The sequence below is a fragment of the Antechinus flavipes genome, chromosome 2 (genome assembly GCF_016432865.1).
Source record: "Antechinus flavipes isolate AdamAnt ecotype Samford, QLD, Australia chromosome 2, AdamAnt_v2, whole genome shotgun sequence".
Classification (NCBI taxonomy): Eukaryota; Metazoa; Chordata; class Mammalia; order Dasyuromorphia; family Dasyuridae; genus Antechinus; species Antechinus flavipes.
Window position 1 is genome coordinate 506,984,360 of NC_067399.1, and position 26,884 is coordinate 507,011,243.

General features: G+C 42.8%; 1 protein-coding gene across 4 annotated transcripts in view; it reads left to right on the forward strand.

The window, feature by feature from the left end:
- Nucleotides 1-26,884, forward strand: part of RXRA (retinoid X receptor alpha) — a 414,885-nt gene that overhangs the window by 372,993 nt on the left and 15,008 nt on the right. For all 4 annotated transcript variants that reach the window (XM_051980296.1, XM_051980298.1, XM_051980300.1 and 1 more), the window contains exons 5-8: nucleotides 7,202-7,371; nucleotides 16,544-16,673; nucleotides 24,847-24,979; nucleotides 26,775-26,866. In XM_051980296.1, coding sequence (XP_051836256.1) covers nucleotides 7,202-7,371; nucleotides 16,544-16,673; nucleotides 24,847-24,979; nucleotides 26,775-26,866 — 525 coding nt within the window. The remainder of the gene's footprint in view (nucleotides 1-7,201; nucleotides 7,372-16,543; nucleotides 16,674-24,846; nucleotides 24,980-26,774; nucleotides 26,867-26,884) is intronic.

A 26,884-nucleotide genomic window follows, 5' to 3' on the forward strand; every position in this document is an offset into this window, starting at 1 on the left:
CAACATTTACCGACACAAGTCCCTTGGAATTGTCTTGGACCATTGCATTGCTGAGAAGAGCTAAGTCTGTCATGGGTGAGCATTGTACAGTGTTGCTGATACTGTGCACCAAGTTCTCCTGCTTCTGCTCACTTCACTCAGCATCAGTTCACGTAGGTCTTCCCAGGAATTGTTTTTAACATTTTTTTTTTGTATCCCCAGCACCTAGCATAGTGTCTTAAACAGAGTGAGGGCTTAATACTTGTTTGAGAAATTACTGAGCTCGGGCTGGAAAAGAAAGGCTTCTTCAAGAGGGAATAAACAGAAAAGCTTTCTGGAATTGGGAAGGAGGCCCTATGGCATCTCTATTGTGAGCTGGTGGGAGCAGCGATCCCAGCATTTTGTGTGCATGTTCCTTTGCGGCACAGGAAATACCCTTGGTGAGGGTCAGGAAAATCTAGGTCACCAAAAGCAAGGCCCTGGGTAGTACAGAAACAGCCCCCCCCCTCCTCTCCGCCCCCCCCCCCCCCCCCCCACACACACACACTTTCCGGGGAGAAGAAATTTTCTAGGGAGGAAAGGTCACTGCTAATATTTCCAGCTCAGCCAGTTGCATAAGGGGCTTCAGAAGGACAGAGAAAGGGGATGAGTCATGGACAAACCCCAAGAAACAAACAAACAAGAGGACACACAACAGGAAGAAGAAGTTAAAGGTGATATTTAAATGTTCAGAATCTATTTTGATCTAAACAGTGACAAGGAAACTGGACTTGACGAGGGAGTGAGATGGGAGATGAAACATTGGCAGGAGATTTTACCAAAAAGGGAGGCAAATAATGGGGTGGGGAGATTGGGCCCAGAGTCCAGGGAATGGACTGGGGGAGTCCGGAGAGTTCCATTTTGTACCATTGGTGTTAGAGCCCAGGCTAGCCCAGAATGACCTGCATTACCAGCAGGTGAGAACGGCTTTCTGAGGACATTTGGTTTAGTTTGGCTCACTTGGTGAATGAGGGGCCCTGCTCTGCATGTTGGGGGCACAATGCCAAGTTTAGGGAAGATGTCCTCCTGCCCTCACAGAGCTTACAGGATTCTAGGGGGAGCAAGGCACAGGTATTTGGGAGAGACAGAAAAGAGCCGTGTGAAGTCCAGCAGGACTGGTGATTTGTAACCAGGCAATCAAAGAAGAAGAGGCGTTTAAGGTGGGCTTCCCAAAACGGCAGAGATTCCTACAGGTAAAGGGGAGGAGAGATCATTCCAAGCAGAGGGATCGCAGGAAGTAGAAGGTTGGAGGCAGGAGAGTCGGGGGATGGGGGAGCGTGCTGGGGTTGTGGCGTCTGTAACCACATTAGTTATTTTAGGGAAGGACCCGTTGTAATTATCTTCGTCTGTGGTAGCTGAATCAACTGGGAGAACCCCTGTGAATTAGCTGCTTGGTCAAAGTAGGGCCTCAAATTCAGCAGGTCAGATTGCTTACTAATGGCAGTCATGCATGGACCCGGCCCATGTGGCGCAATTCAGTTCAACTTGAGAAATATTTATTAAGACACCTACTATGCTCATGCCATTGAGCTTAGTCCTGGAGACTATGAAGATGGAAAATTGCCTTCAGGGACCTTTTACTCTAATAGAAGATATCAGAGAATTGAGCTCTGGAGACCACATAGTCTAGTCCCCCTCAGAATAGGAAAAGTTAGGTCTGCCCAGCACATACTAGGTACATAGTAAATGTTTGTTTCTTTTCTTAAATGACTGCTTAGAGATTATACAGGTAAGTGTCGAGAGGCAGCAGTTTATATTATGTGTGCTTTGAGTCCAGGTCCAGGTTTCTGTCCCCTGTGACACAAAAGAGGAAGCTCTAAAATAGGATGGTTAGGAGATGAAGGGATTTCTTCCAGCTGTGGAAAGAGAAAGGGAGGTTTCCTGGAGGAACAGGTACCTGAGTCGGACCTGGAGGGGAAGGGAAGGGAAGATTTCAACATCTAAGTTCCAGTAGCAGGAGATCCATTCAAAGATTCTGTATACAAAACTCACTGAAATGGGCTGGGAAACATCTAAAAACTGCGTTGGAATGGAATGTGGTGGTATGTGACATCTCCTGCAATAACCCAGGAATGTAGGTTATCCTTTTTCTCCCTCCAGACACCAGGGTTTTAGCAGCTGTACTAATTGTAGACTATTTGGGATAAGATTTAATACTATCATCTGCCCCTGACAATTTTCTTGAATTTAGTATTTTGGATCTGCCTTCTCTCTCCTCCCTACCCCCATTCCCCATTCCCCAACTGTGAGTGTGTGTGTACATGAATATATGTATATTGGTACCTTGAATAGGATTGTCGCTGTGTACATTTATTTTATATATCTATATCTCTGTGTGCATGTTTTTGTAAATTTATTTCATATATACATATATATATATATACATACACACACATACACACACATACACACACACACACACACACACACACACAGAATTGTCAAGGAACTTTTGTTGCTGTGGAGATAAGAAGCACAGACATGAAACTAATAGATTTGATAATGCGAACAAGTATTTAATCAGACTTTGAGATTAAGTAGCATTGTACATGTTAGTGGAAATCCAGAGAAGGAAAAGAGCTGAGTCAGGTAGAATGGGTCAAGTCACTGAGCCAGGCCAAGGCTACAGGGCCGGATAGAAATAGGGATCGTAATACTGAGTCCCAGTTTTGCTGCTGACTAGATAGGCCATCTTGAGAAAGTCTCAGCCTCTTACTCTAAAAGAGTTGATCACTCTAGAAATAGCTCCAGTGTCCTCCTTCTCTCTCCTCACCGTCCGTGAATCTCTGCAGTTCTCGTACAGGCTTGTTTCTTCCCTAAGTTGCTTTTTTGCCCTTGGATTCTCCAGCTCCAGATGGTAGCTGTGGAGAGCTGGAGAAGCCCCTCTGAATCACAGGGCCAGGCCCACGGAGCTGGAGGAATATGCTGACTCCAGCAAGCGCGTGCTCCAAGCATGGCACGCACTGCCAGTGACTCGAGATCTCGCTGTTTGTAAACATAACCATATTTTATCTTTATATTGTGCATGGGCTCCCAGAGGATCCGGGGCCTTTTACTAAGGCTAGATTTACAATAATCACTTCGTTCTGCCCCTCTAGGGTAGGATCTGGCAAATGATGCATTGCTGAAAAATCTGAATTCCTGCTTAAGAAAGTGGGGGCCTGAGATGTGGGTTTGAGGGGAGCCTGGGTGGCTCAGAACAGCAGTTAATTAGAAAACTTTTCCCCCTAATGTGAAAGCCTGAAAGGGAAGATTGGGATGGGAACTCCAGGCTCACTCTTGGCTACTCCCTTTGCCTGGGCTTCAAATGAGTTTGCTGAGGTCAGAGAAGGGACAGTGTGTATGCGTGTGTGCGTGTGTGTGTGTGTGTGTGTGTGTGTGTGTTTTGTGTCTTTTGTGTCTTACAAAATGGTCCAGCATTTACTAGTTAAGACTTTGGGTTTCCACAATTGAATGACCAGCCCCTGGTGCCTTTGCTTGTTGTCCAGCATGGCAGGTTCAGATTCAGAGCTATGGATACCCTCTGGCCTAGTGCGCTTTCAACAGAACAAAGTTGGTCAGCAGAAGGGATTTCTCTTTTTCAGCTCAGGCATTCTCCCCTCCTGTAACTTGGGCCAGCCATTGGGCCCGAGACCAGCATTACATCTCTGAGGACTCAGAGCTGGAAATATTTTAGAGAGCGCTATTCTTGTCCTCTCCCACTGTTTTAGACGGAGACATGGAAGCCCAGACAGTAGGGTCACACAGTGGTGAATGGCAGAGCTAGGATCTGAATTCTGGTTCCTTATGGGTCCCCTTGCCAACAAGAAGAGTTGGTATTGATAGAGGGGACTACCCGGCTAGAAAGGGGATGCTCTGTGGGCATTCACAAGCTTGTATATTTAAAGCTGGAGGAAGGGATCTAAGAGGTCACTGAGCCCAACTCCCTCATTTTACAGATAAGAAACTGAGAGAAAAGAGAGAGCAGGGGCTAAGGGGCATTACTCAAAGTCACACAGGAGAGCCAGTATTTGACCTAAGGCCTTCTCAAATTCCAAATCCAGCTCCCTTTTAACTTGACCATGTTTCCCTTATTTGACTGTTTACTTTCTTTGTGAACAGCAAATAGAGGAAACATAGTCCATCAATCTTAGATCATTCTCAGTAATTGAGGGGACACCAAGAATGAGTAATTTTCCAAACAGGAGGTAACCCCCTACACCATTTTAGTTGACTTTGGTTGGGTCCTTTGACTTTAGAGCCAGTGCTCTTTCCACTATCCAGGCTCTGTGAATTGTCTCTCAGTTTTAAACATTAAAAAAAGAAAAGCAATAAACATTTATTAATTAATGTAGCAGAGATGGAGCACCGGAGCCAGGAAGAACTGGATTCAGATTCTACCTGTGTGATCTTGAGTAAGTCACTGAACTCAGCTTCTTTTTTCTCATCTTGAAAATGAAGGGTTTGGACTTGGTGTCCCCTAAGATCTCTTGTAGCTCTCAGTCTGTGATCCCTGTGATCAGTTGTCTGCCTTACCTGACACACAGCAGCAGATTCACAGTTTAGACTAGATTTTATAAATCTCTCCCAGCCTTTTCCCCAAGGAATGGATAGTCTCATAACAGGATAAGATACAGAGAGATAATGGACAATATTACATGACAAGTGCATTAGGGAGAAAAGTTCACCATGAAGCTAGAGAGTCTAGGTTTTTATTTTTTTTATTTTTTTATTTTTTTTACCAACTGTAAGTCCAAGGAAGGCTTTTTGAAGAGATGACATTTCAATCATATTCTTTAAAGGGCCCTTTGAATGTACAAAGTAGGAAGAGAGGAGCTGCCTAACTTAATGGGAGCAAAGGCAAGGAGGTGAGAGATATGGGGGGGGGCAGTCGATCTGCACAAATAACATCACAGGAAAGAAAACCTTGCTAGGACCACCCAGAATATTTATAAACTAGGAAGACTGAACAAAGACAGCATAAATGCAGATGGTCTGGAGAAAATAAAGTTGGATTGGCACCGAAAACTATTGGGCATTTCACATCTTGTTTTCTGAGAATGAAGGGTGGGGAGCAACAGTGTCTGGAGTCCATAAAAACCCAGCTTTGGAAGGAACCAGGCTTCCAAGCTATCTGTGAAGTAGGGGTTGGTTAAGAAAAGGTGGGAGATGTTGTTGCTTCGTGTCGGGGGTTTTCTCAGGAGCCCTGAGTGGGGTATACATTCCCTCCCGAGGCAGCTGATTGGGGGACCATAAGGCTCAGCTGAGAGGAAGAGGAGCCCGCCCTGCTTCAGACTGCAGGACATGCCGAAGAAACCTCGCGGCTCAGCCAGACAAGGGCAGCAAGTGTTCCCTGCCCTTGTCCTGCTGGCTCCAGCTTGTGTGCGTGCTCACGGCCTAGCCTGGATGTACTTTGTGAAACCTAACCCTAATTCCCATCTCCTTCTCAAATGTTCCTGGAGCATTTTGTCTGGCTCCTCACTGTGTCACTGTCATTCTCTACCTCATATAATTCCAATTTTATGCATGTCTATACAATTTATACAAAAATGTTAGACATTTTTACACAATGCATTTTATACATGCTGGGCCTGCTTTGGGCGATACAAGTTCCCCGAGGACAGCTTTTGTGCCATTTTCCACATCTTCGTCCCTACCCAGCACACAGTATAGCGCCTTGCCCAGTATATTCACTTAATAAATGAGAATTTATTTGTTGAATTGCAATACCTTCCCTCTGAGAGCCTAGCCACTCCTGTTCCCGAGCTTGAGGTAGAAGGCGCCAAACTACACGAATGGCTCCCTGATCACTTTTCCGAATCCTGCCGCTGTCTCCCCTCCCTGACCCGCCTCATTTGTGCGTGGCTTCATTTGTTGTTCTGCCTGATCTTGGCTGCTGGCTGTAAATGGCTGAGGCCCCAGGTAACCAGAGAAGCCCAGGTAGAAGGAGTGATTTACAGCGTGATGGAGTCCGGCACCAGGAGGCTCAGCGGGCTAGGGGGTGGGGGATGGGAGCAGAGAGCCTCGGGCACAGTGTTTCCTCCTGTTTGGGTAACCCAACCCCAAAGGTGGGTGCAGGCCCCGAGGGGGCAGTGACTCAAGCAACCACAAGGAATTCCCTTCTGTAGGGCAGACGCTCCGAGCTACAAGTGCAGGGCTGTGGGCACCATTAAGGCGCCACCGCAGAGCCCCACCCAGCTGGCTCTTCCATTAGAGCCTACTTGTGTGGGAGGCTCATCTCGCATCCTTCTGTATCCCGTCCTCGGCCTTGACTCTCTTTGAAGCCTCTTTTCAAAGTAAAATTACCTGGGCATTTGCACGGAGAGTCGGAGGGGCTCTGTATGGTTTACTCAGTCACACCCCTCATGGAGCCCGGAGTTGAATAGGGACTCCGTGCCCAACTCTCCTTCCCCGGCCTAGGCTTCCTTTGTCTGATTGTTTTTTCTCATACGTTCTGCTCTGAATTACCCACAGTCATTGAAGGGAGCCCAACCCCGGATAATCCAAGGCAATCAATAATTCCCCCAACCATTTTTAGTTGGTAGTAGACGCGTCACGCTGTCATGGAAGGAACATCGGTCTGAGAATTAGGAGACTTGCATTTGGGTCCCAGCTCTACCTCTGCCCTGCTGTCTGACCCCTGCTGAATCACTTCAGCTCTCGGCGTCAGAGTCTTCCTCCGAAAAACGATGGAGTTGGACAGGAGAGGCTCTAATAGCACTTCCTGTCTGAACATTATAGGATATTCAAGCTATATTTTCCTCCTGTCTCCTATAGCTGTTAACTTGTGAGTAGTTCTGGTCTGATAATAAAATGTGTGTATATTCTTATATCATCTGTTGGTGTGGGGATGTGTGTATAGCAACCACAGAAATGGTAGGGCTTTAAAATAAAAAAAAAAAAGATAATAAATATAGATAATCTGTGCATTGGGTAATTGAGAGTTGACCCAGCTGTATATTTTTTTCCTAGAAAGTTCTCCTTTCCCTGTTTCTTTAATGGAAAACTTTAAAGAAAATGACTGACTTTCCCATTGTGTAACTAGAACCCAGAATTCCATTGTGTAGCCCTAGACCATGATGTACTTGTTGTATGGAAGTTTGGTGTGAAGGCCGTGAGGGACGCCATCTCTTCTCTAGATTCCTGGGCCTTCCATGGGTGGACGTGGAATCTGCAGCTCACATCCATCCCTCTTCTTTTCTAGCTGTGCAAGAAGAGAGGCAGAGGGGCAAAGACCGGAATGAGAACGAGGTGGAATCAACCAGTAGTGCTAATGAGGACATGCCAGTGGAAAAGATCTTGGAAGCTGAACTTGCTGTGGAGCCAAAGACAGAGACGTACATTGAGGCAAACATGGGACTGAATCCCAATTCAGTAAGTAAATGAAAAAAAATGTGTTTATAGCATCAGTTAAGAGTAGACAGATCTTCAGATGCTCCTCCCCTAATCCCTTTTTAGACTCAATGTGTCGATGGCTATTTGGACATTTTACAATAAAATCTGAATAGGTCAGAGTGAAAGTAAAAGAGTACCCACCTCAACTTGATGGTCTCTTTCCCATTAAAATTATACCTTCTCAAATGATATAATTTATTGAGTGAAGTAATGTATGTTAAATACTTGTAAGCAGCCATAAATCACTACATAGATTGTTTTTATTACTATCATTAATTATTATTATTGCAAGTGTTATTAATCAAGGGGATGCTTATTAGCTGGATGACTACGGATAAGCCACTTACTTCTTCTACATCTGGAAAGTACAGATAATGGTATGTGGGCTCCTCTCAGGGTCTGCCAGACCTCTCACCCCCTTCTTTCTCTCTGTTGACTGTGAGGAAAGTGTTTCTGTAAACTTTAAAGCCCAATAAAAATATGAGTTGTTATTATTATAGTTAACTCTTTGTTTACCACTTGGCTAGTGACAATATCCAGAATCAAAATCTTTTTTCTCCCTTCAGAGACTATATTGATCTGGACCTTGAAAAGGACAATTTAAAAAGACCTTTCTAGCAGTTTAGGCCAAGCTAGAAAGAAGGCATGATATAATGGAAAAAAAAAAAACAAAAACAGAGCTCAAAGAGACCCAGATTTAAATTTCATTAGCCTTTTAGCAAATTCATGAAGAATTACAATAAAAAGAATATTTGTCCTTGGTAAAATCATCCTTCTCTCTCCACTTCCTTCCCCCCATTCCCCCCCCCCCCAATTTCTGGTGTGATAATGACTAAGCCACTTAATCATCATTAGCTTTAGTTCCCTCATTTGTAAAATGAGGGATTTAGTCTGAATTTTTTTCTAGCACTTGATGTGTGAACCTTTTCTGAGTATCCTCATCTTTAGAAAATCCATCTCAAAGAAATATTGTGCAAATCCAGTAAGAAAAGGGACAAGAATATGTTTCATAAAATATCAAGGAGTGTGCATTTGTGTGTGTGTGTTTGTACATTCAAATCTGTGCTTTTCTGATCCCCCTTAATTCTAGTACCTTCCTTCTGTTAATTAACTTCATTTCATTCTGTCTGAATCTTGTTCGCACAAGTGGTTTGCATATTGTCTTCTCCATTAGAACTTGGGCCCCTTGAGAGCAGAGACTGATTTTTTGTTAGTGTTGCTGCTTCTGGGGGTTTTTTCCCCTTCAGTTTTGCCTTTCTTTGTATCTCCATAGTAAATGCTTAATAGCTGCTTATTGATTGACCATCTACACACATACTATGTGTTTGCATGTATATATTTATACACACACAGTTATGTGTGTCTAAATGTACATCTGTGTAATATGAGTTCCTTAGGTCAGGTACTATTATGACATGAATGATTATATAAAGGTGGCAGGCAGTAATAATGCCCAGATTTTGATTATGTCTAGGATGAGGAAACATGGAGACCCATCTGGTAGAGCTTCCCAGCTGGACCACAGCAGAACTGTCTTAGCACAAAAGAGAATTCCTGCTATCTTCCAATGATAATGGTTGGATTCGATTACACCTTTTTTTTTTTTTTTTTTAAATCTCTGAATTATCCTATCTCATTTCTCTTCTTAGACCACTGGAGTGACTGGGAGCAGCTTTTATTCCCATTTAATAGCTAGAATAACTGAGCCATCAGGAAATTGAGTAATTTGTCCCCAGTCACACTGTAACATTGTAGGACTCCTGTATTTTGATCCAGGCTGAGACCCAGGTCTTATGTGTACATAATACTGCCAACCTTCATGTAAGAAAATAGCACCACTAGTCATAATAACAACCACAGCTGATTATCAGTTTAGCACTTTGTATACATTTACCCAGTAGTATACTATATCTGAGTTATGTCTCAATTTATGGGACTGGGTTTCCATTTTAACTCTTGCCTCAGTTTTGACCTTCATTTCTAAGATGACGAGTCAAACTTAAAAGTTTAATCTGTAGCTGGGGAAACACTTCATAAGAAATAAGGAGTCAATTTATGTTTACTTAAAAGTTTATCCTGTGGCCAGGATTGGACCAAGGGCAGTTGGGTTAGGGTTCAGTCGGTAATGGGATTAGGGCTCATTCCATCTGTTTGGGGTCAGGGGTCAGGGTTTAGGCTCTTGCTGGGTCACTTTGGTATCAAGATTAGGGTTTAGACTGTCTATGAGGTCAAGGCTCAGACTATGGCCAGGATTTAGGCTCTGTTACCTTTAGATTATATTAAGGATCTGTTAGGTTCCTACAAATTATTATATTAAATTTAGATTATATTAGGTGCCCAGAATGACTACATTATTAGGAATTCTTAATCCAAGGATCTGTTAACTTGTTTGAATGTTTTGATAACCATATTTCAATATCATTTTTTTTAAATAATCCTATGGACCTTGTATATTTAGAAATATTATTTTAAGAAGGGGTCCACAGGCTTTGCCAGATTGTCAGAGGCAGTCTGTAACATTAAAAAAAAACTTAAGAATCTTTCGATTAGATTAAAAATCCTGTCATGATTAAACATTGCTTCAGCCTCTTTAATAGAGTGCTCTAACCAGAGTGCAAACCTATTGCTTGTCCATGGCCTTGCTTAAAGGATTGCGTGGGCAGGTAGTCTCCAATCTCTGGAGGGAGAGGCGAGTTTGTGGTTCTCCTAGACTTTGGAACCATTCATTGGGCTATAAATCCAAAATCAAAAAATCTCTCATTTCTAGGACTGGACTTTGGGGGCCAGCCTAGCTAGTCCTGGGCAAGCATCTTGCAGTCATTGTTGCTTCTCTATGAGGCATTATTCTCTCATGCTTCAGTGAACTCTGTATTCTAGGGGAGAGATGCAGTGATGGGTGAGGACTCCTTTGATTTAGTTCTTCTTGTTCAGCCAACATTTATTAAGTGCCTACTATATGCACCACGCTGGGTTCTGGTTAGTAGGATATTGATGGCCTCTGGCTTGAGGGAAGTTATTAGGAACCTTGTGCTGAATTGAAAACAAGTCTCAGAGAGGGGGCAAGAATAAATGACTTTACGAATAAATGACTTTATCTTACACATCATCTCCTCCTGTCTCTAAGCAAATTGAATACTATTTCCTGTATAATTCAACACAGGTTGCTGGGAAGGGGAGTGTATGCTGCATTTTGGCCTAGAAAGGGGCCCTTTAAAATGCCTGGAAATGATAGAAGGAATGTTTAAGGAGGCAACTGGACCAACATGACTGGAGTGTATTAAGTTTGGAGATGAAGGTACACTTGATTGGTTGTCTTCACTCCAGCAAATGGGTTTGCCCACTGGACATGGCTGTTTCTATTGCTTGGAGAGCAGAAAATCACCAATTCTAGTCTTCTGGCAGGATTGAGGACCACATGCCCAGTTTGTACAACCTCGACAACCTCCACAACCTCATGTATTGTCACCCTAAGAATTGTTATTGTATCCCAAGGGTCTTTGAACTTTGCCATCCATTCTGTAGCTGAACTCTCCTTTATGAGTTTTCAGCCCCAATTAGAGTGGGAGCTCCTTGAGAGAATTGTCTAATTTTTTTGTTTGTATCCCCAACACTTAACAAAGTACAGTGTAAACACTTAAGAATTTTCTTTTTAATTCATCCACCCCCTACTCATCATTTTAGAGAATGAAGAAATTTCATTTTTGGAGAAGGGAAGCAGTTTCCCCAAGATTACAAAGAGGATTAGAGGGAGAGCTGAGTTATATCTTCCACTCCATCACTGCCTCTTTGCATGTCCCCCACCAGGGCTATCACAGGAGTGGACACACAGTAGGGCGACAGTAGATACGTGCTAAGTTAGCAGAATCCTGCTGGCTCCCAACTCCCTGAAAAAGGAAACCAGTAACTGAGCTGAGCCTGGCTTGATCACTCTTAATTAGCCTTTGAAGAGAGAGTTTCAAGTCGCCGCTGTCCCTTGGAAGACATTTATTTCCAAGCTCCCCATTTCCAGGAGGATCAGGTAGCCGACAGCTTTTCAGTCAAGCATGCTCCACAGGGGTGCCTGGAAGCCCTTACCCAAGGTGATGGTCTCTTAGGGGCCAAGACGGTTGGAGAAGGCCCTTGGTTGTGGAGCCACCAGCCTGCTCCAGGGAGGATGCCTGACAGCAGCTTCCTGTGAGACAGTGATTAGAATTCCAATGCGACACCCTCCCTCCTCCCCACCTCCCAGTCCAGGAGTTTAATTAATGCATGTGCTCAGGAGTGTAGGACATGTTTTGTGTTTCCCCTCTTATGTTAGGCAGGACTAAGGGGACAGATGAATCTATACTTCTCAAGGGGAGCATCCTTGGGTTTAGAGCTTAGAGCTTAGAGCTAGAAGGGACACCAGAGATCCACTCTTTTTATTTCACAGACAAGGAAACTGAGACCAAGGTAGTTCAAATGGCTTCCACTATGGTGAAGTGGAGAGAGCATCGACCCTAATTAGGAGGACCTAAGTTTAAATCTGGCCTCAGACACTTAACACTTCCTGGCTTTGTGACCCTGGGCAAGTCACTTAACCCCAACTGCCCTGCAAAAAACAAAAAAACAACAAATAAATAAAAGACCAAGATAAATAAAAGTGTAAAGATACAGGTAGAATCAAGTAGCACAATTGGATTTTGAGTCTAGGTCTTCAAATCTCTAAATCTGCTTCTTACTTCCTTACATCTGCATACCCAGGTCTCTGATTTCATGTTTTTCCTCATCCAAATCTCCAAGTGGCTTGTTTCCTTATGCATTAAATATCTTCTTAGGGAAGGTCCTTCATAAACTCCATCAGCTTTTTTCCCCAGGATTCTTTGTCATCATTCTAAATTAAATTAAAGTCTAAATTCTAAATTTGACTTCAATTTAAAGGCTTAAAATCAAAGATCTATAGAGTGTCAGAGGTAGAAAGGGCCTTCCAGGGTAATCCAGTTGAGTCTTCTCTTTTTTTCACAGGAGATCAGAGAGAAAGGAAGGAAACAAGCACTTATTAAGCACCTGTTATATGCCAGACACTGCTAAGTGCTTTATAAATTTTACCTCATTGATCCTAATAGTAACCTTGAGAGATGGTTTATTATCCTCATTTTACAGTGGGGAAAACTGAGACAGAGTTTAACTGGTTTGCCCAGAGTCACACAGATAGAAAGTAGCTGGAGTTGCATTTGAAGCCAGATGTTCTTGATTCTAGGCCCAGTGCTCTATCCACTGTGCCATCCAGCTGCTTGTTGATGATATACCTTACATTACTAGAGCTATCAGCTTCATTTGACATGGAGAATTTGAACAACTTGAATTAGAAATGATTGACAATTAGAAGTTGTTTTCTTTTAGAAAGGACTGTTTTGAGAATTCATCACCTTTCCATGTTGAGTAGATTTACTATGAGGTTCTAAATTAATGGATTAATTAGTAGGTCTTTATCAAATGCCTCCAATGCTAGGCAAAAAAAAAAAAAAAAAAAAAAAAAAAGGCAAAGATTTGATGAAATCACTAAGTAACAGGAGTAGATTGATTGTAAGGAGCCATAGTAAGTTCTTTTTGGTTCTTGCATTTTATGATCAAGATGTCTCTGGGTTCCTGTCCAGCCTTAACCTACTCTATCCATTTTACTGAAGAATGAGCTCAGGCCCACATGAGGGATACTGGCTTGGGTAGGGCTGTATGGTTAACTAATTCCAGCCTGAAACAGAACTCAGGTCTCCTAAGTTCAGGTCCTGCGTCCTTTCTAGGAGATCATGTTGTCCAATTTGGAAATTAAGACCTGGAACAGAAAACAGCGTAGCATCAGATTCGTCATTACGCTCATGTACTCTGTGCTCTTTGCTTGGCACCAGATATACCAAGATAAATATGGCACAGACGCTGTTCTCTAGGGGCTTATCATTTAATTAATCCAGTGCTCACTTTCAGGTTTCAGACTCTAAGTACCACAGGAATTCATAGGAGAAGAGAAGGATGGTCGGGGGAGCCAGGGAGGGCCCAGCAGTAGAGCTGGGACTTGAGGAACTTTAAGGCATTTGTCTTTACCAGGCCTGAGCTGTGAGAAGGATCCGATCCAGCAAACCTTGGCCTAGATGCTTTCTAAGGCTTCTTTCTACTTGACCATTGCATTATCCTGTGATCAGCATAGCCCTGCAAGCTGTGCTTCTGGATGAAATCCATCTCCCCTTATCTCCACCTCCCTGCCCCCTTCTCCGGTCCCCAAGGTTCTCCAAGCACCGCGGCGGATCTCGTCATCCAATTTGTAATCGCCGTCCCACTTGAGCAGTTAGCAGTTTCTTTAAACAGGGATTTGGTCTGTTTAGACTGCATGTCCTACTAAAGAGCAGATGGTTTTCGTTATTAGGTAGTATTTCAAAGGGAAGTATTTTTTCTCCTGCTTCAATGCTTCAGTTGTTGTGTTTTATGGAATGATGAAATTCCAGCACCCGGCTCATGTGGAAATCAATCCCTTGCAGGACGAATCGATAAGAAGAAAGGGACTGGGGCAGGGGGCGCGGGGTGGGGGAAAGAAGGGAGACTTTCCCTTTCAGTCTTTTGTTGGGGAACTAACATAATTATATTAATCATACCTTCTAGCAAGGTATATTGGATGGGGTGTAGTGGAAAAGGGGCAGGGTCTCAGAGTGAGGAAGACCTGGGTTTCAAATCCCACTCCTGACGCAGATGGTAACATGACCCTAAACAAGTCACTCTCAATTCTGGCAAGCAATTCCCTAAGACTAATTGGCAGAGCAGGTGCTAGACTACATTGGTGGAGAGAGTTCCTCTCTGGGAATTTCCTAAACCAATAAAATCACAGGATTGGCCCAGAAAAAATAAAGCATACTTACATGTTTACATCACTTTGTCGTTTCCAGAGGATTTTCATATCTATTATCTCATTTGATCCCTACAACTAATCTATGATTATACTCTTTTTTTTTTCTTTTTCTTTTTCAAATGAGGAAGCTAAGACTGGGTTCATTCAGTTGACTCCAATTCAAGAGATGCTCCTTAGGTGCTGTTATAAGGTACTGGGCCCAGCTCTGGTGTGGTGACTCACCCAGTATCATACAGCTAGTTCCTAACAAAGGCTTCAACTAGATGAAATAGTGGGGGTCTGTCTCCCCTCTCCCCCCAAGTGTCTACTGGATGCCAGGGTGTTGGTACTAAGGATCATTGCTAAAGTCCAAGAAGATGCTGGGGAGGATGTTTCACCCATTGCTGGGTTCTTCAAAGCTCTGATAGACCCAGATAACATATTACAGATACTCCTCTCCAGACACTTCATAAAAGGACCTCAGGGATTATTTAAACTAGGTGTTCCCAAACTTTTTAGGTCCCATTTGCTTTGGCTTTCAATAAACTTTCCTGTACCCCCTATTCAGTACAAAAGGAAATGAATTCTAGCGTTTTTCGTTCATAGGCATATAAGAAATAGGGCTAGAAATAGGCACTGGATCTATGGTACAGGGAATTCTGAGGTGAGAAAACACCCTCTACTCAAGACAAGCCAGCATTTTCTCTGTAATTTATCTGGAATTGCCTACAAAATAAAATAAAGGTAGATTAATCTCAGTGGAATGATCTACATTGGGCCACTCATCAAAAGGTTGCCAGGTCAGTTTTTGGCTATTAGAACAGTTAAGTAATTCACATATGGGTGAACTTACACCAGAACTCACATTCTTTATTGGGGTGGGGGAGAATGAGGTATAATCAGGATCATCTCCCCCCCCCCAAAAAAAAAAAAGAAAAAAAAAGAAAAGAAAAAAGTAGGTGGGAGATGCAGATCTCAGCTCTAAAAATGAGAAGTTTGAGAAAATGGAATGAATGGTATCAGGATGGGATGAGCTCTCCCTGACTGGAGGCTGAATGATCACCTTGTGCTTGGTTAGTGGCTAAACTGGATGACCTCTGAGGGCTCCTCCAGCTTCAGAGTTCTGTGATTCTGGTGTCCCCCAATTAGTCATAATCATTTCGCCCACCAGACAGAGAAAACTGTACTTTTAACAGCAACACTTTGTGCAGGTTCTACTGCCAGTCAAATCTTCCTTTCTGCACAACCACCTGCCCTCAGCCTTCTGCTGGTATCTTCTCCAACTCCCCTTCTCCCAATACAACACACATTCCTTTAAGTGAATAACAATGTGCTCTCTGCCTTCACCTGGCTTACAGGCTAATGAGGGAAATTAGGCAAACTTGAAGATCTTAAAATATGTCTCATGATGGATCGAAGAAAATGAAAATGTAGAAAATATAGATATATTTCAGGAGATGTTAGGTCAGAAGAAATGATTGTGGCTGACTGATGACCAAGGTGCATGTGGGAGAAATGATTAGTCTGTAGTTTGTGGGGGGAAAAGATTGTGAGATTTTTAGTGGCCAGGAGGCTCAGTTGTGACCAACAGTGTGAAATATCATCAGAACAATTAATTAATTAACAATTAATGTGATTGTTCTAGGCCGCATTTCCAGAGGTAGGTGTATAGGTCACGGAAGGGAAAGTTCCACTGCTCTCTACTGTGGTCCAGCCCCATCTTTGTGTGCCGTATTTTGTGGGAAAGACTTGGACTCAAAGGAGTTCCTAGAGACGAAAGTTGCAGGGATGTGAGAGCACACATGACCACCCCATACAAAGATCAGGTGAAGGAGCGAGGGATGCTTAAGAAGCCTTAAAAGATGTCATAAAAGCTGTCCTCCAATAGTAGAAGGACTGTTGTGGGGAAGAGGGATCACCTATGTACTCCTTGACCCTAAAAGCAGTGGGTAAAAATTCTAGAAAGGCACATTTAAGCTTGATGTAGCAAGGAGAATCATCTAAAAATAGAATGAGCTGCCTCAGGAGAGCATGGATTCTTCTTTAAAGTCTCCAAACAAAATCTGGGCTGTAAAGATGAGTCCACTAGAGATAACCTTTGATAGCCCTTCCAGTTAGAAGGTTCTGCAAATCTGGGAAGGACTTTAGAAGGTTCCTTTTTAGAGGTGTCCTCCTCCAGGTTCTTGCAGCCTCAGCCGAGCTCTCGTTGCCTTTCAGCCCTCTGCATAGCCCCCGAAGCCTGGCCTGGAGTAAGAGGGTTCCCGTAGGGTCAGCCCTCTGTGTCTCTCCCCCCTCTCACGGTGCTCTCTCTGTTTGCAGCCCAACGACCCCGTTACCAACATTTGCCAAGCAGCAGACAAACAGCTCTTCACCTTGGTGGAATGGGCCAAGAGAATCCCCCACTTCTCAGAGCTACCCCTGGATGACCAGGTCATTCTATTGCGAGCAGGTAAGTGAGGCCTCCAGCCTACGGGTAGGCCTGGCTTTGGGACACGGGACTAGGGGTGGGAGAAGGCTTCCAATGGGGGCAAGGCCTGGCTTTAGGACACGGAGAAAGAAGCTGCTGCTACTTGAGGCTCTTTTGCCTGGAAAGACAAAGGCAGAAAATGCATACCATTGAAGTCTCTGAAGCCATTAAGCTAGGATTTACTTAACAAATCCCAGAATGCTAGATGATTCCACAGCCTTTTACCCTTTGTGTCTTGGAAGAGGAGGTTTTAAGCAATTAGAACCCCAGCCACTCAAATTTAGCCACTGGAGAATAAAATGTCTAGAATCATGCATTATGGTAATTCATGTGTGTGTCATTTCTCCTTTACCCCTGCAGCTTCTGAACTCCTCAAGGTCAAGGATCATTTCCTATTTATCTCTGCATTTCCTCCGTCCTTTCCCCTTACTCCCTCAGCATCTAACAAGGCTTTTCACACAGTCTACTGAGAAGATGTTTGTTGAATGAGCGAAAGCAGGACCAGCTAAAAACAATCAGATTTAGGAAGGGTTAAGGTGGATCCATAAATGACTTACATAATGGGAGGAAGTTAAGTTAGGGCTGCAGTTTGGGAAGGTCCTTCATTTTTTCAAATTGACAAGTGATATATCTATAGTTTTCTCCAAACGATCTGTCAGGGCTCCCATCAGAGAAGGGATCATAGGTTTAGAGGTATAAGGGGGCTGATCTCAGGAGGCACCTGATGGGTTAATGTCCTTAATCTGCCAAATTTACTAGGCAGGGGAGCCTGCTGGCAAATATGACTAGTAACTCCTTGCTCCATTTCCCTGGAACCACTAAGAGCCTTTTGATTTCAAAGTTCTCTCACACCCCAAGACATTTGCCCTATAAAATATTTCCATTACTCTTTTTCTCTCAGTTTCTTGTCACTTCTGTGAACTTCTTAGCCTTACTTAACACTCTTGAATTTGGACTTGAGTTTGGGGAAATCCTATCAAAAGGGTGATGTGTCCTTGGGGAGAAGAAAATCAAGACAAAATGACATTCATACCAGGTTAAGAATTTTATTCAAGGGACATGGCTGGGACTGAGGTAGTAATAGGAACAGAGGAAGTATAGTGTAGTGGAAAGACCCTTGTATTTAGTACTGGGAGAGCTGAGTTCTAGTTTGGGCTTTGCTGCCAGCCCACTCTATGATCTTGGGAAGATTTCTTCCCTTTTCTTGTCTGTTGTGAACTCTTATGTAAAATGGGGTAGCTTTGAGATCTATAATATCTCAAGCTTCTTGCAGTTCTGACACTGTGAGACTCATGTCCAGCCAGCTGTATTCTCTTATGAGCTGGATGGAACACATGCCATTTTCTCTTCTTGCTACCATTAGGAGAATGGTGAAGAAATGCTTCTTTTTATACAAAATGAAGCTTGACCCTCCATTATTTTCTGACAGAACCAGGGAGGAACATCATGTTTAATGGCTAAACAAACAAACAAACAAGTTGTGGGCCACTGGGGAAAAGTCTCAGGCCCTAATTCTGGGAGGAGTCTAAGACCCTAAAAATTAACTAGACAATTTAGCCTGTATTAAGTTTAGGATCTGGTTACTCTGAGGCTGGGACATTGAAACACAAATTCCATTCAGTACTCCGGATGCAGAAGATATAATTATATGCTGAGTGGAATGTTGAGAAATGATTTGTTCTATCTGATTGGCTAGTTTATAGGGCAGAGTGCTCTAGACATGCACTGTGAATTGCCATTGCTCATTAAAAAAATACTCTATGACCATTATATTTGGGAAGGGGGGACAGTTAGAAAGAAGAGCCATTTAGAGTAACTGCTTGGGATAAGGACATTTCCTTGAGCACCTTAATCCTCCTTGCTCCCTTTGTTTGTCCCTCTCCTCCCCAAATTATCAGTTCCTCCTGTTGACTGCCCGGTTTTAAGGAAGAAACTTCTCAGTCAGTATTGTCCAAATAATGCCCGGAAAATTCTACCATGTTATCTCTGATCCCACAGAGGTTTTCTGTTTTTTCCTTCCCCCTCAGCTTAGCTTCCTTTCCCACGAATACCAGAGACATATTCTATCATTTTAGTGGACCCTAACACAAGGCTGCCTCTCTGTTCCTTGTCTCTGTCCCTTTCTCCCTTTTCTCTTTCTCCTTCTCAACCCATGTCCCATCTGTACCGTGAAAAAGAGGAAATAGTGTGGGCAGTATGAAGTAGTGGAAAGAACACTGGGCTTATTAGTCAGAAGGTGCTTTCTCAGTGTCGAGTCTCATTTGCTGCACTGTGCATGTGATTCTCTCCTCCAAGGCTCCGTGTGGACCCTTGTGTGTCCATCACCACCCACATACCCTTTCCTACTCTGGGAAAGGAGTACATTAGCTGAGAGGATCTCTAAGACCCAGTTCATCTTTTAGGTTCTTCTTGTTTACAGGTCTTATCTACCTTTCCGTAGTGAGAGGCAAGACAGAATAGTGGACACTGCCCAGCTCTGCTGGCTTAGCACCCTTAGGGTCTTGCCCTGGTTGCACCACTTAAGTCTGAAATGTAAACCAAGAGCATCAGACTAAAGTGATTCCTTCCAACTCTTCAGTCCATGGACTTAAAATTCCCCTTGCCATAAGCCCGATCCTGTCTAGAAGATGGAGAAATGGATCCCTTTGATAAAAGCATCATTGACCCAAACAACACTATGTACATTGCAGATGTGTAGAAGCTCCACTTTAGGGACCCGGGCTCGTGGGGAGCCAAGTTTATAATTTGACTTTTGAGTTGTTCTTATCAAAGGCTTCACTTCTTGGGGGCCTGTTGCATAGAGGCCAGATGACTGAATTAATTTCTTTGTTGAAGATCTTTATAGTGATAAGATAGAAAATGTTGTAGAATTGTACTATAGACAATGTTAGAATTGGAAAAGATTTCAAAACCTAGTGCATAGAGACACGTCTAACTCTTTGTGATCCTCTGAACTATACTGTCCATGGAAATTTCTTGGCAAAAATACTGGAGTAATTTGCAGCTTCCTTCCCCAGTGGATTAAGGCAAATTAAGTGACTTGCCCCAGCTCACACAGCTAATGTTGGATTTGAACATCTTCCTGACTCCAGGCCCAACACTCTTATGTACTGAACCACCTAGTTGCCTCTAGGTGGGTTTACTTTTCTTAATTGGAATATTGCTAGTGCTTTATTCATTAATTAACTTGTTCATTCACTCATCCATCATAGAATGTTAGCTCTGGAAAGTATTTTTTTAAAAAAGAGGTTATTGTGTGCCATTGGAACTAAAAGAGTCCTTAATCTTAGTAAAATAAAATATTAAAATAGATTAGGCTTTGAATGTCAGAAGTTGGAAGGGCCCTTAGAGATTATTTAGTCTAGGGCTTCTTAAAGTTTTCCACTCATGACCCTTTTTACTTGAGAAATTTTTACATGATCCTGGATATGTAGGTATATGAAATAGGTATACAAATCAAACATTTGTTGATAATAAATCATAATTCCATGATCCCCAAATCAGTTATGAGACCCCATGTGGGACTGAAACCCACAGTTTAAGAAGCTTGGATCTAGTGTGATCCCTTTAGTTTACAGATGAAGATGAACCTGTCAAGAATGTCACAAGAATCATAAATAATAGTGTATACTTTAACTAGCTAATTTGTGGTAAATAATTCTGGCTTCCAGGAGCCAATTTATCATGCCCAGATGTAGTCGGTCTTGATGGTGTCTCAGGTAAATTCCAGGGCCTGTCTTGGTCTATGTGCATCAGAGCTCCAGTCTTAGTTAGCCCTTCCAGATGCAGTAACTGGAATTCTCCCCAAAACTCTCAGGAGGGAGAATTTCTCATGACTTGTGGTCCTGCCCTTTGCTCAGACTATATCTGAATTGTGATTTCATGATCCTTATGCTGCAAAATACAAGACCTAGAAAAGGGAGCTCATGGACATTGCCATGCAGGGTCCAGCTCCCAGTGTCTTTATCCAGTGGGGCCTCAGATAACTTCCACAGACATGCTAACCAATGGCTTTATGTATTATTGACTATAGAGAGCAGCCCATGGCAAACAGCTGCACATAAAATATTTAAAGATTATAACTTAGCTAAGAGCAGCGGTTGAATTCATTCATGCGTCCGCCACAGGAAAATTAAATGGAACGGAGTACTCAGGCCAGTAGAAGGAGATCAACCATCCTACCTTCTCCTTATCTGTCCATGAATTCTTAAAAGTCTGAGAACTTGTGGCTTTGGGGGTTCTCTGCAAGGGGAAGCTGTCTCTGGTGGGAGAGAGCATGCAATTAGAGTGGCTAGTCATGAAGTCCACATCTGTGAGAGGCACCCAGGGGTATAGAAGCCTCTTTAATATTAAAAAAACAAACTAGCTTAAAACCTTAGACAACCCAGAGAAATAGAAATTCCAGCTGAGGGTACATGTCCCTCAAAAAGTATTTACTCTTCAGCATTAATTTTTTTAAACACAGTTGAGTTGATGTGTCAAAGGATTGGATGCAACAAAGGTCACTCTTATGAGACTAGATCTGTAGGGCAGAACTGGATATATTTGCCTTTATTTTTGAAATTATTCTTCCACTTGATTCTTCCCCCTCATCATGGAAAACATGCATAAGACGGAATTTCCTTTTGTATCTTTTTTTTTTTTTTTTTGTAATTTTGAGCAAATTCTTTCTCTTTTGTGGGTCTCAGTTTCTCCAAATGTAAAATGATTGAGTTGGATTAGATGGTCTTTAAGATTCTTTCAATGCTTGTTTTTTTCCACATGTTGCCTTTCTGACTCATTCTTAGATCCCATGTCTAAAGACCTTAGGCTATTTTCTCTGTCTTTTAGATCAGAAATGACAAGGAAGCGATAGGACTTGTCTAACTGAGCTCCTGGAATCTTTGGTGATAATAATCATAATAATCCCTTACATTTGTGTTGTACTTTTTGCTTTTCAAAGGACATTCTCATTCTTTAGCTCATTTGATCCTCAAAAGACAGAGAGGGGTTATGGAAGATAGCAGCAGACTTAGTATCCTAAGATCTCGGCACAAATCCCAGCTCTGGGGCTTTTTAAAATTCAGTTTTTATTTTATTTTCAATTCCAAATTCTCTCCATCTCTGTCCTCTTTCCCCATCACTGAGAAGGGAAGGAAATTAAAACCTATTGCAAATTTGTATAGACATGCAAAAACAATCTCCATGTTAGCTGTTATACCTACCCCATTCTCCTTCTCCCCACCCTCTACCCCCAATAAGGCAAGAAAGAAATAGAAAAAAATATCACCCTCTGGTATTTCTTACATTTGATCCTTTGAGCAAATTAGGCCAGCTTTGTAGGCCTCATCTCAGTTATCTATAAAAACAGGTTTTACTAAGTGCACTGCCTACTTCCCAAAGATTTTTTGGAATAAAATACTTCATAGACCTTTAAAATACTATATTCATGTGAATTATTATCTCTACTGATATAACTGAGCTTTAGAGAAAACAGTAAACTTGGAAGTCACTAATTTTTTATGTATATTCATTTGATACATAAAAAATTAGTGACTTCCAAGTTTATAGAGCAAGTCAGTAAAAAACTGAAAACTGAACCCCTATCTCTTGAGTCTGGTTAGGAACTTATAAGAACTGAATGGTAATTATATAAGGGAAGAAGAATGGCTTTATTAAATACTTATTATATATTAAACACCGTGCTAAAGGTTTTTAGAATATCTTCTCATCAGAACCTAACAACAACAGAAAAACTCTCAAAAAACTTAAAATATAAAGGACTTAGTGAAATCCAGCTGAGAAAGTGTGTTCCTATCTGGGAGGTAGGCTCTATTATTATTCTATTTTGCATTTAGGGAAACTGAGGCAGTCAGGGTCACATAGTTGAGGCTGTCAAATAATCCCAACTCCAAGGCCCAGTTCTGTGCTCATTTTGTCACCTCACTGTCTCTGGTGGAAGGTTAGTGGTTAGAATGCCTGATTTACTTAGGGTTTGGGGATGGAAGGATAAAATGGCACCAGTATCATTTCTGGTGTGTTTTCTGTTGATTCTACAGATATTTGTTAAACAGTTCATCCATCACACTAGCACTTGTTATGCACTGTCTAGAGCTAGAAGGGACCTCCTGACCAATCCTGTCATTTTACAGTGGCCAGAGAAGTGAGTGTGGGTTTTGCTCAGAGTCACACAGATATTGAGAGGATTTCAATCCAAATCCTTTGATTTCCAAATCCAGTATTCTTTCCCTTACACCATGCTTCCTGTGCTAGATATAAGAATATAAATGAAAAACAAAATAACCTGGACTCTTAAGGGTGATCCTTTCTCTGAGGGTTTATAGCTCATAATGGCATTTGGTCACATTTAAGATCTCTAAATGTAGCAGATACTTAGTTCTCCTTTGCAAAGGGTGGTCCATAGGACTTGCAAATGTAGGTCCATTCTGTTCCTGTAGAAGGGCATACTCCAGGATATTCCAGAGGCAGAGGAATAGACCAGATGACTTCTTGATGCAGTTCCACCCCATGGAACTAAATATAAGGAAAAAGGGGTTGCTCAGCTGAATTACTGGCTTATTAGCTCAAGGAATTACTAATATTAGGAGTTACCTAAAGTTCTCCATCAAGGTGGACCTGACACTATATTAATAAGTTTTGTACAAATCAACAAAGCAAGCAAACATTTGTTAAGTGACAAAGGTGAGCCCAAGAAATATCCCACATGTGAATAGGTTTTCACAAATCTAATCTTTTCACTGTTCTAGATAGGCTCACAATCTAAGAGAATTCCATGGTGGATCCTTGTGGGGTATCTAGTTAGCAAGCCCTAACGTCTTCTTCTTGGAAAATGGAGTTTTTATCTTTTGGTTTTGCTTAAAGTGACATTGCACTTCTAAACATACATGCACACAAAGACACAAACCCGTTTCTCAGGACCCTGCAGGGTCCTGCCATCCTTGGGAACCATTTGCACAATTTGGTCTGTGCTGCTTAGGAAGGGAGAGGATGGTTCATAACAAGCTTTCTGCCTCCTGCATGAACTTTCCAAACATGCCGTCGTACCCTCGGGCTTCCCTTGGGAAGTTCACTTCTCCCTGGCTCTTGCACATCTGGCCTTGGCAGCCCTGCTGGCACTGCTCCCTGCTCCTGCAGGTACCCTTATCACCAACCTTGCCCATCAGCCCATGGGTACCCTTCATGTGTCCTTGCCACCAACCGCAGCTCTCACTAGATAGCAAAGGGTGTACATGAGGCATTTGGGCTGCCTTTGGGGGCAAGGGAATCTGAGCATCAGGAGACTAGATCCTAGAACCCACTCACTCTGTGACTTAACAAGTCATTTTCCCTTTCTGTGAATGAAGCATTTGGACCAAAACCTCAGAAGGTTAATGTTAGGAAAGGCCACTTGCAAACTCCCCCAGCCCTGCCTCCTTTTAAAATTGAAATGGACATTTAAGCTACAAGTCCTCAGAATCAAGTGACTTCAGTTCCACCAAGATTTACTCCGCTTCCTGTACTGTACCAGGTGCAAAGCTGGGGATGGATGCAAAGACAAAAATGAAAACTCCCTTCCCTTCAAGAATTTATATTCTGCTGGGGGCTGGGAGGAGTGGAGGAGGGAGGATATAACAAGGGCATAAGTAAGTAAATACAAAGACTTGTCCATGACCATCCCACAAGCCTCCTGGATTTTTATCCAGTACTCTTTCCCTTCTAGTATCTCTCCAATCTATTATCTAACATCCTGTGATTCTGTAATTTTTCATTTCTAATAAAACTCTAAGATCTATTTACTTTGTTTGAACGTCAGAAAAGAATTCCTCACTTTGTATGACTGCTTTTTTTTTTTTTTTTTAGTCAGACTGTGACTGGTTCCCTTATTAAACACACTTCTAACCCCAACTAGTGGTCTCAGCCTGCAGCAGAAAGGAAGACTGTATTGGTCCTTTCTTAGGAACCTCAGACTGCCTGTGTTATACTCAGAGCGTGGACATCAGCCTTGTGTCCTGATGGCATAACGAAGGGAATTATGTGGTACACACAGCTGAGAGCCAGACCCCCCACAGCATCCTGTGCTTGCTGCACTGGGGCAGGCGAGGGGAAGGCTTCAGGGCTAGGAAGAGCTCGTTAGGGGCTGGAGATCAATGTGTGTCCTCTTCCCCCTTCCCTACAGGCTGGAATGAGCTGCTCATCGCCTCGTTCTCTCACCGCTCGATAGCAGTGAAAGATGGGATCCTTCTTGCCACCGGCCTCCACGTCCATAGGAACAGCGCTCACAGTGCAGGGGTGGGCGCCATCTTTGACAGGTGGGGATTGGACTTGGTGGGGTGAAAGGGGATCCTGCTAGGGAGGGCAGGGATCCATCTCCCTGCGATCCATCAGCTTGAAGAGATATTTGGTCCGAGGATGCTTTGGAGGAGATATGGGTAGAGAGACAGAAAACCTTCCATAAGCCAGACCATAGGACCATTGATGAATCCCTTCACCTCCTTTGGCTTCAGTTTCTCTAATAGTAAAATAAGAGGGGTGGAGGAAATGCTCTCCAAGAAATAATTTTCTGCAATTCTTTAATTTCTGTTATTAGTTTAGACAATCCATTCATAAATCCACAGTGAGCTTGCATTTTGCAACCTGCTTATCAAAAACTGCATGGAGATAGAGGGGACCCAGAGATGAGAAGCTCAGTGAAGAGCAAGGGAGAGTCTGCTAAGTGAGGAGAAACTAAAGAAATAAAGACTAAAGAATTTAGAAAGAAAAGGAATTAGGGCCTCAACCTATAAAGTCATGGATCAGACAAAGTCTTAGACTCTAAATAAAAGAATTAGGAGTTTTCCACTTGAACTTTGAGGTTTAAGAAACTTGATACACTGAGGAATGAATTTATGAAAATGTTCCTCTGAGAAGTGACACAGTCTGGCAGCGGAAGTAGCCTCCTAAAGGTTTTAGATGAAAAATTAATTTTTAGAGAAGTCTGTTACATATTATGAAAAAAAGGTCATGTTTGGGCCAAATGAAGATACCAGGCCTTCTCCAGATCTACCCCCATGGGAGACAGAATCATCAGGCCATCAGCTGAAACGGTCCATAGAGGATACCTAGTCCTAGCTACTCATTTTAGGATTGGGGAAACTGAGGCACAGGAGGATGAAGTGATCTTTAAGTCCCTTGTTTACATGACCTGCAACACTTGCAGTCTTTTTTATTGAAGGGTGGGGTTTGAGGTGGCAAATGACATCTTATTTCAAATGGAGACTTCCTCCCCTCACCCCCCACCCCCATCCCTTTGATACTGTCTTGACTTTCTCTATTTTCCAAGGAATAAAAGAATCCCTTGCCAAGAAGCTGGAATTCTCTCCCTTCCTTATTTGTTTCATCCTCATCTCAGGGAAATAGCTCTCCTTGATATGTGGAACCCATGGTCATCAGTCCATAAAAAACTTTGCCCTTTGGGAATTCCCCAAGTGCCTGGGTTTGACCAAGCAGATACTCCTGCTGTGTGAAATGGGAAGCCTTGTGCCCATCAAACAGATGAATATGCTGGTACAGAGTGGGTCAGTACCTACCACCCAGTCCTGACTGCTGATATACTCAAGAGCGGTAGAATTTGGCCACCAGACAGGGCCATATGAAGGCAGGGGCAAGACTCCAAACTCACTTCTGCCCAACTGTTAACATCACCCTCTCCTTGATCTCCAGTCTCCAGTTTAATAATGATTGACCCTGTTCCCTGTGTCTTTGAGCCAAATCTAAACAGACATTGGTGTGTGAAGGGAAAAGAGCTCGTTTAAATATAAACACTTGAAATAACACACAAAAATGAATACTAAAAAGAGCTGGCAGACGAGTTATATTTTATATTATTTCCCCCCCTCTTCCCTCCCCCCCCCCCTCTCTCTCTCTCTCTCTCTCTCTCTCTCTCTCTCTCTTTGTTGATATGATATTCCTTCTTTAAAATTTCTTCAGAAATTGTTCCCAGTTTCAGTCCTGCTTTATCACTCAAGAATGACACAATATCCTGACACTTTGTCAGCATGATCTCAGAGAAGGGGGGGACCATGTCTGATGGGGTGTCTTGTGTTCTGTGTTTCCTTCTTCCTGCAGAGTCCTGACAGAACTTGTATCGAAAATGCGAGACATGCAGATGGACAAGACAGAGCTGGGCTGCCTGAGAGCCATTGTCCTCTTCAACCCTGGTATGTTCTTTCTTCCCT